Here is an 18,904-nt window from a genome sequence, read left to right as displayed (position 1 = left end):
TGCTTATAGGAGATGGGGGATCTGTTAAGGTTGTCATAATCTGAAACAAATGAAACTTGCATGGTTTCTTGCTCTGGTTGGACAAGGGACGAAGACACATGATCATTATCACAATGCATGATCTTGGGCTCACTGTCCCATCAATCACTTTGGAACTCTGAAAAGGATAGCTGTCATTTTTGGAAAACTAGTAAAAAAGGATCTGAATAGATATCCTGAACTACTAAAAAGGGATTTTGACGAAGGAAAAATCTATTTCTGGGGAGAGACCTGCGACGCCCGGTGAAAAAGTCCTTCTTTACACTTTTTCTGATATAAATCTTCCAAATATACCAGAGAAAGATAAAAGCAGGGAATGCAGAGGTTACTACCCTCGGGCGAGCACCTCGTGGGTGTTGTGTATACATCAGGGGCGTGTGAAAACCACTATTCACAGGCTGTCTTCCATTTAGATAACTCCTTCATCAAAGGGAAGGGCCGTAACAAAGACCCCAGAAACCACACTTGGACCACACCACCGTCACCCACACGAGCGCCTCTAGGTCATCCTTCTGCAAGAACATATGACTTGGCAAGGAAAGGGTGGGTCCGTACAAAAATAACCGGGAAGGGTTTCACCGGGCGTCACAGGTCTCTTCCCAGAAATAGATTTTTCCTTCGTCAAAATCCCTTTTCTGGGTCGACCTGTGACGGTCGGTGAAAATGTACCAGAGAATGCCTTCCAAGCCCAATAAAGTAATAACATAATGAGGAGAATACAATCACCATGTACGACAATAATATATAATAATGTAAGTAAACGTCCAATTACCAACTAGCCAAATGACATAGGGAACGTAAGGCTAAATAACTATGATGACAAGGAATCAACCGAGTGTCGAAATGCAAAAGGCATCAAACCTTACATGTCTAAGCATATCTAATCATTAAAGGAACGGTAACTACAATAACAGTTAAACCATAGGAATTAAACATGGCAAATATCATAGGGCTAACGAACTACCCAGGAGAGTGGCGACATGGTGTGAGTGGCAGGTAAGAGGGAGAAGAGAAGAGATGGAAGAAAGGAAGAAGAAGAGATTAATGGGGAGAGATAAGGCTCCCCGCTGCCATCGTCGGGTATTTAAGGGCCTGTAAGATCTTTAGATAGTGGCGTTTGACAACCATAGGGGATTTCTAACCCGTATATTTTTTAAAATCATCAAAGTCCCTGTTCTGGAAGTAATTGATGGAGGTATCTACTGTCCGTATATCATGAGCCTGGGGAAATGATTCCGGATTAGTATGTTTAATGAAGTAGAGGATTTGTTGCTTGATACCGTGAATGGAAATAGTACCTCCTTGTTCCCTGATAACCAAGGGGCCAGACCAGCGGGTGGCAGTTCTAGCTAAAAAGGCCTTGAGAGTAGTGACTGGACACAGAGAAAGGATCCTGGGGAAGAAGAATAATCTTCCGAGGGGAGCACCTATTTTGCGGATCCTCATTTTTAGCTAGGAAAGCTTTGTCTGGAGAAAGGAGTACTTCGGCTGAAGGGAGGAAATCTGTTTTCCGGGTTTCGTGAGAGAGCTGCTAGTTCTGATATTCCATCACCTGAGGCCAAAGCCGTTAGAAATAAAGTCTTCCTAAGAAGAGTGATATAAGAGCAGGATTCATTGTCCATGTCCGTCGCAAGTTTGAGGACACCGTTCAGAGACCAAGAGTCCTTTTGTGGCCGAACCGAAGGTCGAAGCCTAGCACATGTTTTTGGAATAGATGAGAAATAGGAATCAGCTAGGTTAATGAAGGGTTCTCTCCAGGTTGATGGGGTGAATTTTCCCAATTGTTTATTTCTTTGCTAAAAGTCTTCCTTTTACCTATCAGAAGGCCGTGATATGTGTAGAATTCATCTCCAGCCTCTATAATGCCCCCCCCTGGTCATCAACGCCCCCCTTATGTTAATAGAAAAAATACGAAATATCATTAGTAATTTTCTAATTTTTATAGGTTACCCCTTTAAAACTGTTCAAATACGTTTTCTGATATCAGTGATATCAAAGAAAATGGGCTCAGGGGAGACTATGATTTTATATCCAATATTTTCGTCATCAGACAAAAATCGTAATTTCTCGTTTTTTCTTTTTCGGGAGAGGGGTGTATTTCTTTGCTTGTCCTGCTCTTATGCCTTAAGTAATATAATATTTAGATGTTTTAGGCCATTAAGTGACATAATACCTAGAAAAACACAGAAGGTTTTTTCCCTAAATCGAAATTTTAATTTTTGGTGAATATTTATTTCTAGGTATCCCTCCATCACCAGCCGGGGTTTCACTACCTAACCTAACCTAACCTCCTCGTTTTTTTCTTTCTGTGTGCTTATTTACTGTTCGATTTTGATAAAACTTGGTCTGCTTGTTCCATATGGATAAACAAACATAATGACAGAGCGAATTTCAATTCAAGACATTAGTTTCTCACTGGTCACCAAACAACTTTAAGTCGCTAGCTCCAATTTTCACATTTTTATTCATAAAATCCTTTATTTTCCCTGTAGGAGGATAAAACTTACAGAGGATATGCCTTATTATAGTGCTAATAATGCCTCAAAATTTCATTAGCCTGTCTTGATTAGTGTATTTTTGGCAAATATTTTTTACAATTAGCACCCTCTCAACCCGCAGCCTACCCTAACCCAACAAGGAAGATCTTCTTCAAAGCTGACTTGATGGTGGTTAAAGTGCTATCTGTTAGGCCTTTGTCAAATAGGAACCTCAAGAAAGAGATGGCTAAATTCGGAGACATGCGAGTATGGTCTGAACTCTTAGGAAATCTGCTAGTTGTTAACGGCCGAATCATATTGGCGAATTGTCGAGTCCCTTTTGTCTGATTCGATGAAGAGAACGTTTTCCGGGTCAATGTTCGCGTCTCTACGAGCTGCAAACTTCCTGTAGTCCACAAAGTTAGAGTTTTGGCTATCCTTGAGTAATTTGACACAGTGAGTTTGGATTACTTGGGTCAGTTTGGGGAACGGGATCCGGAAGGGACGGAGTTTCAACTCGAGGAGGAGAGGAAACCAACTGTTCTTGGCCAGTGAGGTGGTACTAAAGCCACTGCCCCCCGGAAGGAGCGTAGTTTGTGTAAAAGTTTCATTAGAAGATTCACTGGGGGAAATAGGTAAATCTTCTTCTAATGGTTCCAATACCGGGTTAATGCGTCCATGGCATAAGCCTGAGGGTCCAGGGTTGGGGTCACATAACAAGGAAGTTTGTGATTCATCTGAGTTGCGAATAGATCTACCTGGAGGCCCGGAACCACCGGAATGAAATTATGTCTAGAGACCATTCTGACTCCAGTGGTTTCGTCCTGGATAGTGAGTCCGCTCTCACATTCTGGACTCCCGCTAGGTGAGTTGCTGACAGGAACCAGTTCTTTTCTGTTGCCCAGGCGAAGATAGTGACCAGGATCTGATTCAGGTTGGGTGACTTGGATCCTCCTCTGTTGACGCAGTGTACTACGTCTGTGCTGTCTGACAATACTCTGATGTGGGTCGACCTCGGAGGAGAGAGTCTCTTCAGGGTCAAGAACACTGCCATGGCTTCGACATCAGTGATATGGGACTGTTTCATGGCGGGTGACCAAGAGCCCTGAAACATCTGATGTTCGGAGTAATCCCCCCATCCACTTAGAGACGCGGCTGTATGGAATGTCACTTGTGGAGGTGGGAATTGTAGAGGAACCGATTTGGAGAGGTTCTTCGGTTCGGACCATGGGCGTAGTCTCATTTTCAAGACAGAGGGGATCTTCGAGACTTTGTCTCTTAAAGGTACTGTAGCTCTCTTTCTCCAAACTCGATTGATGTCTTTGAGTTTGGCTTTTAATAGGAGATCTGTTACTGAAGTGAATTGGAGAAGGCCGAGGATACTTTCTAAGGCTCTTCTGGACACCTGTTTGTGTTTGAGAAAATTCTTGATCTTGGAAGCTATTCCTCTTACCTTTTTGGAAGGGAGAGACAACGTGTGCTTCGAAAGGTCCCACTGAATGCCTAACCATTCTAAGTGGCCTGATGGTTGCAGGCGGGACTTTTGGAGATTGATCCGAAATCCCAGGTTGTCGAGAAATCGAAGTACTTCCTTCGTAGCTCTGTTGCCTTCTATGGCCGACCGGGCCCAAATAAGCCAACCGTCCAGATAAGCAATGATCTGTATCCCTTGGTTCCTGAGTTGTTCTAACACTGTCTCTCCCAGTTTCGTGAATATCCTGGGATCAATGTTGAGGCCGAAGGGCAAAGGCTTTCCTGCCTAGGCGGAAACCCAGATAAGGAGAGAAGTTTCGAGCTATAGGCACATGATAATAGTCGTCGGTAAGGTCGACAGAGGTGGTGACGGCCCCACGAGGAAGTAAGGTCCGTACCTGAGAGATAGTCAACATCCGGAACTTGTCGCAGAGAATGTAAGAGTTTAGCTTTGACAAGTCTAGGTCCACTCTCAATGCCGACAAGCCTTTCTTCGGAATTGTGAACAGGCGGCCTTGGAACTTCAGTGATCGAACCCGTTTGATTGCTTTCTTCTTGAGTAACTCTGTGGTGTACTCTTTCAGGATGGGAGTGGATTTCTGGGAGAAGGTCACTGGTGGAGGAGGAGAACCTTGTGGCCATTTCCACCTCAAACCTTTAGAGATTATGCTATGAGCCCACGGACCGAAGGTCCAATGGTCTCGAAAGTGGTAAAGTCTCCCCCCTACCAGGACCACCTCGTTGTGAGGGAGTGAATCTAGGTCCTTTCCTTTCCCGAGCCCCCATTTTCCTAGGTCCGCCTCGATGGCGGAACTGTCTTTTACTCCTGTAGCTTCCTCTCTGGTGTCCACGAAAGGAACCTGAGGGTTCGGAGCTAGTGCTGTATGCAGGAGAGGACATCCAAACGGGGTTAGGATGTGTACCTGGGGAATCAGTGAGGTAGACCACCTGATGAGGGGGATTCGGATGCAGAGACGTCGAATCAGAGGAAGACTGTGATGACGAGTGGGTAACTGACGATTGATGGCAGTGACCCCGGTTCGTTTTGTAGGGGATAAATCTCTGCTTCTTCTTGAAGAAAGCTTGCTTTTGGTCTTCGACCTTCTTTTTGGCAGTGAGGCCCCGCCTCACCTGCAATTTTGGTTTGCTCTCGTATCATCTTGTAGAACCTTGTTCACCTCCTCCTGAGGGAAAAGGGTTTTACCCCAGCAGGAGGAAGCTATCAGCCTTCTCGGTTCATGTCTGATAGAGGCCTCAGACAGAACGTATTTCCTACAACTAACCCGAGCAGACCACAAAGCGTGTAGGTCGATTTGGTAGGACAGAGATAGGTTCTTCGTGAATATCCGAAACAAGGTCTCAGTGGGATAAATCGAGGCTAGGGACTCCCCGAGGTGGGGTCCATCTCTTTAAGAGCCGGCATGGCAGAACCTTCTTTGACATCTTGAATAGTAAGACCTGTCAATTTATCCGTAATAGGCAAGGTAATAATGAGAGCAGTTGTAGATATGGCGTAGGCCCCATATTGTGGGGTGAGCTTGGAATTAGCGTACCCCCAGACCGACAACATCCTGGCCCAGACAGCTTGGGCCTGCTCTTTAGGAAATATTACCGTTACCTTCGGTACCTTGTCTAACCTAACCAAGGCATGCTCTTTCAATCGAACGAATCCGTTGAATGGGAATTCAAGTCCCGGAGGGTAAATTCTAGGACCTCTAGAGGGCGGACGCCTATGCCATCCAGAGTTATGGTACCATCTGTATATGGGACATGTAAGGCAAATTTCTATGGGTTGTTTTTATCGAAGGAGGTTACTTCGATGCGTCTGGGGCTGTAGGGGGAGACATCCGAGTTCCTGAACGGATCAGATTCGCCACCATATCTTTGAGCTCCGTCATAGCTCCTTGGCTTGCCCTAGAATGTGTTGTATCTGCTCTTTAACCCTATCCCTGATCAGGTCGGCGGGGAAGGAGGGATCCTGAGCACGACCCGCTGTCGAAGCCCTGGACTTATCGGACTTCGTCTTTTAGCAGTCACGGTTTTATGCAAGGTAATACGAACATCAGGATCCTTTGAGGGTCCTAGGCCGGTGACGCAGATAATGGCAAAGCTGAAGGCTCAAAACTCATCACCACCTACCTGCCCGTCCATGGGGTCGACGTCCAACCCTAGAGAGGACACGCCGAGGAGATAGGGTCTGCCAGGTGGAGCATTCCTTCCAAATCTTGACACCCAAGGGCGGAGAGCCGCTCTTGCAGCCCGGAGAGATTCATCATCATCCTGAAGGAAGTGAGGGGATTAGTGATGAAGGAGAAGACCATTCTCCTCGATAAGCGATGTAAACATAAATCAAGAACAAATTAAATCATCGCCAAAGGATACCAAAAAGAAAAAAATTAGAACCAGCTTACATCATCGTTCAGGAGTAGGGAGGACAGCTCGTAGCAGAGCATGCATGACTCCGGGAACCATACCATGTAGGCGGACCTTCTGTAAAAGAAAGGAGACATAAGTCTGGATGTTCCTTGAAACTCTGGTTAGTGATCCTATTCACAGGCTGTGATCAACCAAATTATCTATAAATAATAATATATGTTTATGTATATATTTGTACATGTATATAATACATATGTCTATATTTATGCATATATTTAATTATAAATATGTATATATATGGATAAATATCCATACAACATCGTGTTCAAATAGAAATAAATTTCTACTCCGTACTTGGGATCGAACGCTAGCCCCTTCTAATAAAAAGCCAGGTCGAAACCAACCATGCCAGGAGAGGCCATTTTACTGTTCCTTGAGACTCTGGTCAGTGAACAGATGAATCAAAAGAAATAAATAACATTAATTATGTGTGACTAATATGGTTTCCAAAATTGTTAGCTAGAGCTACAAATTAATATACTAAAATCCAGTAACCACGTAACATGTAACTATAAACCTCATCGGTAAAATAATGTTAACCCCGGTTCTGAACGTCTGAGTGATCTCTGTTGACACCGGAGATCCGGTGACAAAGGTCCGTCATAGTGAAAACGTGAACATCAGCGGTAAGATAATATTAACCTCAATGCTGAACGTCTGTGTGATCTCCGGTGAAGCCGGAGATTCGATGAAAAAGGACCGTAATAATGAAATTGTGATTAATCATGAAAAAAGGTTCGTGTGCATAAGGCCGAAGCCGGAGTCTGAGTGCCGGATTTCACCGTTGCACTCCAAATATCTGACTAGTCCCAACCCAATGAGTATCCATTATAGCGGAGTATAACTCAAGGCGGTGAACGTTCCGAAGAGAACGGAGCTACGGGTGTCGGCATAAAGCGATCCCAAAATAATGACTCATACACTAACAGAACCTATTAATAATGCTAGCTATATTAACAGTAACCACATCAATAAAACGTAAATACCATCAAACGTTATATCATAAACCCGGAGAAGAAGCGGAGGCAGGAATAACTCGCGATCGTATAAAACGGAAAACGGGAAATCCACCTCTCCTTACTCGAGCTTAAGAAAGAAAATGAGAGAAAGGGTAACTCGTAACTGTAGTAACAGAAAACGAGCACTCCATGCTCACGCTCTCATGGTTACATTATAAAGAACCAAAATCACACAATAATATGATAAGAATATTGATAAAATTGTAATAACCAAGAACGAAGAATAACGACAACGTAACAAATAAATATAAAGATATAGTCTAAAACGAGGCGTGCGTAAACTATAACCAAGGCAAGAACGTTATTCTTTGTTCGTCCAAATTGGACTTGCTAGCAAAAAAATACCATAGTAAAAACAATAATAAAATAATAATAATAAAAATGGTCATAAATCGTAAGTGATATAACCTAGATGACAGAGTACCAGATGGGCAATATTAACTTGAAAAACTATCGCTGCGAACAAGGCCAAAATGGCTGCCGTCACCGAGGAAGGCCAAGCCACTTCCAAAATTAAAATCCACATTACTGGAAAGAGAACAAATGCCCGGTACTGAAAAAAATTGTCAAAACAAACTATGGTACTTAACATTGGTAAAGGTGAAGTAGCAGCGTCAGTCATGATGAATTAACAACAAACACTCGAAAACACCGAAAGCACAAAAACAATTACGACTTTGCGGGCAAGTCCAAAACAGAAGGATGACCTAGAGGGCGCTCGTGTGGGTGACGGTGGCGTGGTCCAAGTGTGGTTTCTGGGGTCTTTGTTACGGCCCTTCCCTTTGATGAAGGAGTTATCTAAATGGAAGACAGCCTGTGAATAGTGGTTTTCACACGCCCCTGATGTATACACGACACCCACGAGGTGCTCGCGTGAGGGTAGTAACCTCTGCATTCCATGCTTTTATCTTTCTCTGGTATATTTGGAAGATTTATATCAGAAAAAGTGTAAAGAAGGACTTTTTCACCGGCCGTCACAGGTCGACCCAGAAAAAGATTTTGTTTCTTGACCCTGGAAGAGGAAGAAGCAGATGGTGAATATTGTTTAGACTTCTTTTTATGTCTTATATTATATCTTTGACTGGGAAGGTGTCCATTCTCTGCAAAAATCACAAATAGAGGAAGAGATACAGCACCTAACTTGACAATTTGGGCAAACAGGATGGGAATTATGGATGTTCATTAAGACTGGGAAAAATTCTCATAGTACCTTGAACAGCACACATGAACACTCTCATACAAAAGTAAAAAGGATAAACACAAAGCATAGCAGAAGCGCAAGCACAAAAGTACAGCCTGGAAGCGGTCGTAAAAACATCTATCCCCTACGATGACGACGAGATGATTGGAGCTGTCTCGCTGACTCAGCCACTCCTTCCCTGTTACCAAAATTCCACAACTTCTTTAATTCTGGTCGTAACTAAATGACTTAAGAGTAAAATCATATAAATGATAAAGTTATGTATTCGTGTAAGAACAAATAAAGGTTTTTGTTTATTAGTTGTAATGATGCTCAAAGGAGGATATTGTAATGAAATTCATAATGAGATTAGGTAACAGATTAGTCTGATAAAAGTCAATGTCTTTGAGGCATTAAATCTTAGAGACTATTGTAACCAAAACTAATAATGATACCGTAACAGTTTAACAACTCTCATCCATTACAAAAAGGGGAAATTGAAATGTATACAAGGTAGTTTTATCATATGATTTTAGGAGCACGTAACAAAAAACTAACATTGTCACTCCTAGAAGTTCTAGATCGCTCAGGCGCATCTGCGCTTCTATCGAGGACAGAATTCCTAAAAGATGATTAATTTTTACTGCCCTTCTCAGTTCTGACTTTGAAATTCATAAAAATAAATGCTGCCTTAGAGTCTTGACTCTTGGGCCAATGTTGATTCAAATTAATTTGGAGAGGTATCAACCTTAATATTGCATAGGGAATGAACTTCTTCAGTGAGGATATTTTCCCTATAATGCTGAACCACCAGTGGAACAGGTTCTAATGTTCAAAACTCATTAGAATTACCACTCAGTAGAATAAAAAATTATCCTGTCGTCTAAATACTTAAGAATATGGCACCAATAAGATGAAGCAATGTTGCTATGGGAGCCATGACTCTGGTGAATACTTGAAGGACAGTGATTAGTCCAAAGCATAGAAAACTAAATGGATATCCTTTGTTTCCCAGTATGACCCTCATAAATTCCCTGGAATCTTGTTGAATTGGAACATGGAAATACGTGTCCTGGTAGATCTACGGAGAACATTCAATCACCTCTTCGAATGGCAGTTAACGCTGTTAAAGGAATGAAATGGGAGGAAATTTTTTCTTACTAGGTACTCATCAGGAGACATCCACTAATGGACACCTCCCTCCTAACACTTTAAAAACCAAGAAAAGATGGATATCAAAACCAAGAGAGGAGTTTAAAACCTATATTGCCTTATTCTCCAGTAAAGATTTAATTCTGAATGAAGGTCTGACAATTTCTCTAGGTTAATGTTGTCACACTGGTACTGTATTATAAAGGCTTTAGAACATCCAGGACCTACTGATCTGGCTAAAGTATGGCCCACAACTGAGTAAATAACATGGTGACTTGACTCATACATATACATTAGGTATTGGAGTAACCCTGAAAACCGCAGTCGTATGTCGAGGCACAATTTCATACGCTGCTTGGTGAAACACTGGAGTCAATGCTGTAGATGCAATTAGTGTGATATGACCTGACAAAGTTCTCTTTAGAGAAATGTTTACATCATCCTTCTGAAAGGAAGTGCTTACTTTCTGATGCAGATTCTTATTTGCAGATAAAGAATGAGTGCTAGAAGCTGCAACTCCATAGCTGTAAGCTTCGTTACAAAAGTATCTATTAAAAGGTCAAATGACCACTCACAGTTTGTCCGAAGAACAAGGGTAATAGCAACAATATGGGGATTAGAGAAGAGAAGGCTTGTATACCAAATTCTGATCTTCCCCTACCTATACATACATACATATACCAAAGGCACTTCCCCCAATTTTGGGGGGTAGCCGACATCAACAATGAAACAAAACAAAAAGGGGACCTCTACTCTCTACGTTCCTTCAGCCTAACCAGGGACTCAACCGAGTTCAGCTGGTACTGCTAGGGTGCCACAGCCCAACCTCCCACATTATCCACCACAGATGAAGCTTCATAATGCTGAATCCCCTACTGCTGCTACCTCCTCGGTCATCTAAGGCACCGGAGGAAGCAGCAGGGCCTACCGGAACTGCGTCACAATCGCTCGCCATTCATTCCTATTTCTAGCACGCTCTCTTGCCTCTCTCACATCTATCCTCCTATCACTCAGAGCTTTCTTCACACCATCCATCCACCCAAACCTTGGCCTTCCTCTTGTACTTCTCCCATCAACTCTTGCATTCATCACCTTCTTTAGCAGACAACCATTTTCCATTCTCTCAACATGGCCAAACCACCTCAACACATTCATATCCACTCTAGCCGCTAACTCATTTCTTACACCCGTTCTCTCTCTCACCACTTCGTTCCTAACCCTATCTACTCGAGATACACCAGCCATACTCCTTAGACACTTCATCTCAAACACATTCAATTTGTCTCTCCATCACTTTCATTCCCCACAACTCCGATCCATACATCACAGTTGGTACAATCACTTTCTCATATAGAACTCTCTTTACATTCATGCCCAACCCTCTATTTTTTACTACTCCCTTAACTGCCCCCAACACTTTGCAACCTTCATTCACTCTCTGACGTACATCTACTTCCACTCCACCATTTGCAGAAACAACAGACACCAAGTACTTAAACTGATCTACCCCCTTAAGTAACTCTCCATTCAACATGACATTCAACCTTGCACCACCTTCCCTTCTCGTACATCTCATAACCTTACTCTTACCCACATTAACTCTCAACTTCCTTCTCTCACACACCCTTCCAAATTCTGTCACTAGTCGGTCAAGCTTCTCTTCTGTGTCTGCTACCAGTACAGTATCATCCGCAAACAACAACTGATTTACCTCCCATTCATGGTCATTCTCGCCTAACAGTTTTAATCCTCGTCCAAGCACTCGAGCATTCACCTCTCTCACCACTCCATCAACATACAAGTTAAACAACCACGGCGACATCACACATCCCTGTCTCAGCCCCACTCTCACCGGAAACCAATCACTCACTTCATTTCCTATTCTAACACATGCTTTACTACCTTTGTAGAAATTTTTCACTGCTTGCAACAACCTTCTACCAACTCCATATAACCTCATCACATTCCACATTGCTTCCCTATCAACTCTTTCATATGCTTTCTCCAGATCCATAAACGCAACATACACCTCCTTGCCTTTTGCTAAATATTTCTCGCATATCTGCCTAACTGTAAAAATCTGATTCATACAACCCCTACCTCTTCTAAAACCACCCTGTACTTCCAAGATTGCATTCTCTGTTTTATCCTTAATCCTATTAATCATTACTCTACCATACACTTTTCCAACTACACTCAACAAACTAATACCTCTTGAATTACAGCAATCATGCACATCTCTCTTACCCTTATATAGTGGTACAATACATGCACAAACCCAATCTACTGGTACCATTGACAACACAAAACACATATTAAACAATCTCACCAACCATTCAAGTACTGTCACACCCCCTTCCTTCAACATCTCAGCTTTCACACCATCCATACCAGAGGCTTTTCCTACTCTCGTTTCATCTAGTGCTCTCCTCACTTCCTCTATTGTAATCTCTCTCTCATTCTCATCTCCCATCACTGGCACCTCAACACCTGGAACAGCAATTATATCTGCCTCCCTATTATCCTCACCATTCAGCAAACTTTCAAAATATTCCGCCCACCTTTTCCTTGCCTCCTCTCCTTTTAACCTTCCATTTCCATCTTTCACTGTCTCTTCAATTCTTGCGCCAGCCTTCCTTACTCTCTTCACTTCTTTCCAAAACTTCTTCTTATTCTCTTCATATGACTGACCCAATCCCTGACCCCACCTCAGGTCAGCTGCCCTCTTTGCCTCACGTACTTTGCGCTTTACTTCCACATTTTTCTCTCTATATTTTTCATACTTCTCTATACTATTACTCTGCAGCCATTCTTCAAAAGCCCTCTTTTTCTCTTCCACTTTTACCTTCACTCCTTCATTCCACCATTCACTGCCCTTCCTCATGCTGCCTCCAACAACCTTCTTGCCACATACATCACTTGCAATCCCAACAAAATTTTCTTTTACTAACTTCCACTCCTCCTCTAAATTACCAGTTTCTCTTACTCTCACCTCGTCATATGCCATTTTCAACCTTTCCTGATATTTACTTTTTAACCCCGGTTTTATTAGCTGTTCAACCCTCACTAGCTCCCTTTTACATCCACCTACTCTATTCCCCCACTCTTTTGCTACAACTAATTTTCCTTCCACCAAAAAATGATCAGACATACCGTTAGCCATACCCCTAAACACATGCACGTCTTTCAATTGGCAAATTTATCTTTAATACTAGTTTCAATTAAATAAACATTAGCTGCCATCTTGTACTCCAACAAGCTGTTAAACTCAGGACACCACTCTCCACAGAAAAATTTATAGCCTTAAATGGTACACACAAAACATAAGAATATACACTAATTATCAATAGCCAATTACTGTACATGTACTTCTAGATTTCATGAAAAAAAATGGGATTTAGCATACTTAGGATATATTACCTCACTGATTTCTTAGTGAAAGAAAGGGATAACAAACCACTAAAAAAAAAACATACCAAAACAAAACAAAGTGTACTGTATAGTCAAAATATTCAATGATAGAGGAATGAATAATTTACTTTTGAGGAATGTGAGAAGGGAAGATACCCTGAGGTAATACACAATAGAGTTCCAATGGCTTTCAATCTTGCCATGCAGCTACTGCATCAACACAGGGAGAAATCATTTTTAATTTGTTATGGCCAATTTTTCTGTCCTCAAGAGAAAGAGCATTCTAATTTTGGGTAACATATTAAAATAATATGTTAATTAGAATTTTTAGTTTTTAATATGTTAATTAGAATTTTTAGTTTTTAATATGTTAATTAGAATTGTTATAAAGATCTTTACTCCTATAACCAAAACTGACCAGCTTATGACTGAGTTTCATATTATAAAACTTACCTCATTGATGGTCAATATTTTCTCTTTGCTCTTTACATCAGAAACGTTCAAAAAATCCGAAGGAACAATCAAATCGTCCTTAGATTCAGAAATTTTCTTGCTTTCTAATTCTGACGACTGATGACCCACTGCTTGCACGACTGATTCTACAAAAGTACTAGTAACCTGCTTGGAGTCAACTTGACTGCTTGTAACTTCTTCAACTGTAATCATAAGATTCAGAGGTAAGTATATGTTCTCAACTGAAAACAGTTTAAAAAAAAAATAGTTCACTTGTTTTCAGGATTTTTTTCGGAAAAAAAGAATTTAATACAATTTCTTTCCTGTACTCACCTGACTGTAATATTACTACTTACCCGTAGAATTTCAGAATATATAAAATTTTACTCATTTTCTTTTGCTTCAATATGTACATACCCTTAACCAAGGAACAGAACCTTATAGCAGTAAATGGTAAGACGCAAGGGATACTGCACCACATACTCTTTGACTTACTTTTGAAGCCGATATTATCTCAACTCTTAATTCCATGATTCAGTAGGGAGGAAGATTGTATATGAACATCAGGTGAGCATAGAAATGTTATTTTCATTAGTAAAATAAATTTTTGAATATACTTACCCGATGATCATGTAGCTGTCAACTCCGTTGCCCGACAGAAATCTACGGACGGGATACGCCAGCGATCGCTATACAGGAGGGGGTGTACTCACCAGCGCCATCTGTGGTCAGGTACTCCAGTACTTCTTGTCAACACCACCTCAATTTTTTCCTCGGTCCACTGGTTCTCTATGGGGAGGAAGGGTGGGTCAATTAAATCATGATCATCGGGTAAGTATATTCAAAAATTTATTTTACTAATGAAAATAACATTTTTCAATATTAATCTTACCCGATGATCATGTAGCTGATTCACACCCAGGGAGGTGGGTGAAAACCAGTATACATGTTAATCAAGAAGCTAAGTATCCCGTATTTCATTTTTATTAGTTATTCAAAATAACAAATAAAATAGATAAGTACCTGGTAAGGAAGTCGACTTGAACCATTACTCTGCCTTTAATAAGTACGTCTTCCTTACTGAGCGCAGCGGTCCTCTTAGGATGCTGAACGACTCTTAGGTGCTGAAGTATAAAGGGCTGCAACCCATACTAAAGGACCTCATCACAACCTCTAACCTAGGCGCTTCTCAAGAAAGAATTGACCACCCGCCAAATCAACTAGGATGCGGAAGGCTTCTTAGCCGACCGTACAACCCAAAACAACAATAAAAGTATTCAAGAGAAAGGTTAAAAAGGTTATGGGATTATGGGAATGTAGTGGCTGAGCCCTCACCTACTACTGCACTCGCTGCTACGAATGGTCCCAGGTTGTAGCAGTTCTCGTAAAGAGACTGGACATCTTTGAGATAGAATGATGCAAACACTGACTTGCTTCTCCAATAGGTTGCATCCATAACACTCTGCAGAGAACGGTTCTGTTTGAAGGCCACTGAAGTAGCCACAGCTCTCACTTCATGTGTCCTTACCTTCAGCAAAGCAAGGTCTTCTTCCTTCATATGAGAATGAGCTTCTCTAATCAGAAGCCTTATGTAGTAAGAAACTGCGTTCTTAGACATAGGTAGTGAAAGTTTCTTAATAGCACACCATAAGGCCTCCGATTGTCCTCGCAAGGGTTTTGACCTTTTAAGATAGTACCTAAGAGCTCTGACAGGGCAAAGTACTCTCTCCCACTCGTTACCCACCATGTTGGATAGGCTAGGTATTTCGAACGATTTAGGCCAAGGACGTGAAGGAAGCTCGTTTTTAGCCAAAAAACCGAGCTGCAAGGAACATGTAGCCGTTTCAGATGTGAAACCTATGTTCCTGCTGAAGGCGTGAATCTCACTTACTCTTTTGGCTGTTGCAAGGCAAACGAGGAAAAGAGTTTTTAGAGTGAGGTCCTTGAAAGAGGCTGACTGGAGAGGTTCAAATCTTGATGACATAAGGAACCTTAGGACCACGTCAAGATTCCAGCCTGGAGTGGACAACCGACGTTCCTTAGAGGTCTCAAAAGACCTAAGGATGTCCTGCAGATCTTTGTTGGTGGAAAGATCCAAGCCTCTGTGGCGGAAAACCGCTGCCAACATACTTCTGTACCCCTTGATCGTAGGAGCTGATAGAGATCTAACATTCCTTAGATGTAACAGGAAGTCAGCAATTTGGGTTACAGTGGTACTGGTAGAGGAAACTGCATTGGCCCTGCACCAGCTTCGGAAGACTTCCCACTTAGATTGATAGACTCTGCGAGTGGATATCCTCCTTGCTCTGGCAATCGCTCTGGCTGCCTCCTTCGAAAAGCCTCTAGCTCTTGAGAGTCTTTCGATAGTCTGAAGGCAGTCAGACGAAGAGCGTGGAGGCTTGGGTGTACCTTCTTTACGTGAGGTTGACGCAGAAGGTCCACTCTTAGAGGGAGAGTCCTGGGAACGTCGACCAGCCATTGCAGTACCTCTGTGAACCATTCTCTTGCAGGCCAGAGGGGAGCAACCAACGTCAGCCGTGTCCCTTTGTGAGAGACGAACTTCTGAAGAACCCTGTTGATGATCTTGAACGGCGGGAATGCATACAGGTCGAGGTGGGACCAATCCAGCAGAAAGGCATCCACGTGAACTGCTGCCGGGTCTGGAATCGGGGAACAGTACAATGGGAGCCTCTTGGTCATCGAGGTAGCGAACAGATCTATAGTTGGCTGACCCCACAGGGCCCAAAGTCTGTTGCAAACGTTCTTGTGAAGGGTCCACTCTGTGGGGATGACTTGACCCTTCCGGCTGAGGCGATCTGCCGTAACATTCATATCGCCCTGAATGAACCTCGTTACCAGCGTGAGCTTTCGACTTTTTGACCAAATGAGGAGGTCCCTTGCGATCTCGAACAGCTTCCTCGAATGAGTCCCTCCCTGCTTGGAGATGTACGCCAAGGCTGTGGTGTTGTCGGAGTTCACCTCCACCACCTTGTTTAGCTGGAGGGACTTGAAGTTCATTAAGGCCAGATGAACCGCCAACAACTCCTTGCAATTGATATGAAGCGTTTCCTGTTCCTGATTCCATGTCCCCGAGCATTCCTGTCCGTCCAATGTCGCGCCCCAGCCCGAGTCTGATGCGTCCGAGAAGAGATGATGGTCGGGGGTCTGAACAGCTAACGAGAGACCCTCCTTGAGAAGAATGCTGTTCTTCCACCACGTTAGAGTAGCCCTCATCTCTTTGGAAACAGGAATTGAGACCGTCTCGAGCGTCATATCCTTGTTCCAGTGAGCTGCCAGATGGTACTGAAGGGGGCGGAGGTGGAGTCTCCCTAACTCGATGAACAGGGCTAGCGATGAAAGAGTCCCTGTTAGACTCATCCACTGCCTCACCGAGCATCGGTTCCTCCTCAGCATGCTCAGGATGCACTCCAGGGCTTGGTTGATTCTTGGGGCCGACGGAAAAGCCCGAAAAGCTCGACTCTGAATCTCCATACCCAGGTAAACGATGGTCTGGGAAGGAACGAGCTGGGACTTCTCTAAATTGACCAAGAGGCCCAGTTCCTTGGTCAAATCTATAGTCCATCTGAGACTCTCCAGACAGCGACGACTTGTGGGAGCTCTTAAAAGCCAGTCGTCTAAATAAAGGGAGGCTCTGATGTCTGCCAAGTGAAGGAATTTCGCAATATTCCTCATCAGTCGCGTAAACACAAGAGGTGCCGTGCTCAGGCCAAAGCACAGGGCTTGGAACTGGTACACAACCTCTCCAAAGACGAATCTCAGAAAAGGTTGGGAGTCTGGATGGATGGGAACGTGAAAGTAGGCGTCTTTCAGATCTAACGAGACCATCCAGTCCTCCTGCCTGACCGCTGCTAGGACCGACTTCGTCGTCTCCATTGTGAACGTCTGCTTGGTGACATAAGCATTGAGCGCACTGACGTCCAGCACCGGTCTCCAACCTCCTGTCTTCTTGGCCACCAGGAAGAGACGGTTGTAAAAGCCCGGGGATTGATGGTCCCGAACTATCACCACTGCCTCCTTCTGTAGCAGGAGCGACACCTCTTGTTGTAACGCTAGCCTCTTGTCCTTCTCCTTGTAGTTGGGAGAGAGGTTGATGGGAGATGTGGTCAGAGGGGGATTGCGGCAGAACGGAATTCTGTATCCCTCCCTTAGCAATTGACAGACTGAGCGTCTGCACCTCTGCTCTCCCAGGCTTGCCAGAAGGTCTTGAGTCTGGCTCCTACAGCTGTCTGGAGAGGAAGGAAGTCAAAGCTTGCTTTTCGTGGACTTGGCACCTTTCTTGGACTTGCCCCGGTGACTGTCTGCACGGGTACTTCCTCTACTGGAGGCTCTGCCACAAAAGGGCGGAATGAATCTGGTAGCAGGTGTATCAGCCACAGGAGTGCGGTAAGATCTCGGCACGGAAGGTAAGGTTTTAGCCTTACGTGCTGAAGAAGCCATGAGGTCATGCGTATCTTTCTGGATAAGAGCCGCAGCCATCCCCTTGATTAACTCCTCCGGAAACAGGCACTTGGAGAGAGGAGCAAACAGCAACTCTGACCTCTGGCAAGGGGTGATACCAGTCGATAAGTAGGAGCATAGATGTTCCCTTTTCTTGAGGACTCCTGAGACAAAAATAGACGCAAGTTCGCCAGAACCATCGCGAATTGCTTTGTCCATACTGGACATGATCAGCATGGCCGAGTCTTTGTCAGAAGGAGCAGTCTTCCTGCTTAAGGCCCCCAGGCACCAATCGAGGAAGTTAAAAATTTCGAAGGCGCGAAAGACTCCCTTCATCAAGTGGTCCAGATCAGAAAAAGACCAGCAGACCTTCGAGCGTCTCATAGCCGACCTGCGGGGAGAGTCAACCAAACTTGAGAAGTCGGCCTGGGCAGAGGCAGGAACCCCCAAGCCAGGTTCCTCTCCCGTGGCATACCAGACGCCCGACTTAGAAGCCAGCTTAGGAGGAGGAAACACAAAAGAGGTCCTTCCCAGTTGCTGCTTGGACTGCAACCAATCCCCTAAAACCCTCAAAGCTCTCCTTGATGATCTGGCGAGGACAAGCATGGTGTAGGCAGGCGTAGTAGACTGCAAGCCTAGAGAAAACTCGGAGGGAGGAGAACGAGGGGTTGCAGACACGAAGTGTTCAGGGTACAACTCTCTGAACAGAGCCAGGACCTTGCGAAAGTCTAAGGAAGGCGGCGAAGACTTGTGTCCTTCCACATCAGATGTAGGATCATCCAGATGAGCAGCTTCATCCTCAGAAA

General features: G+C 43.7%; 1 protein-coding gene across 2 annotated transcripts in view; it reads right to left on the bottom strand.

Annotated features, from left to right (window-relative positions):
* The window catches only part of LOC137654578 (inversin-like), a 338,734-nt gene that overhangs the window by 92,791 nt on the left and 227,039 nt on the right, over positions 1-18,904 (bottom strand). For both annotated transcript variants that reach the window (XM_068388325.1, XM_068388326.1), the window contains exon 13: positions 13,641-13,843. In XM_068388325.1, coding sequence (XP_068244426.1) covers positions 13,641-13,843 — 203 coding nt within the window. The remainder of the gene's footprint in view (positions 1-13,640; positions 13,844-18,904) is intronic.

The sequence above is a fragment of the Palaemon carinicauda genome, chromosome 15 (assembly GCF_036898095.1).
Source record: "Palaemon carinicauda isolate YSFRI2023 chromosome 15, ASM3689809v2, whole genome shotgun sequence".
NCBI classification, from domain to species: Eukaryota; Metazoa; Arthropoda; class Malacostraca; order Decapoda; family Palaemonidae; genus Palaemon; species Palaemon carinicauda.
Note: the sequence above shows the minus strand (reverse complement) of the source record. Positions and strands in the feature narration are given on the sequence as shown.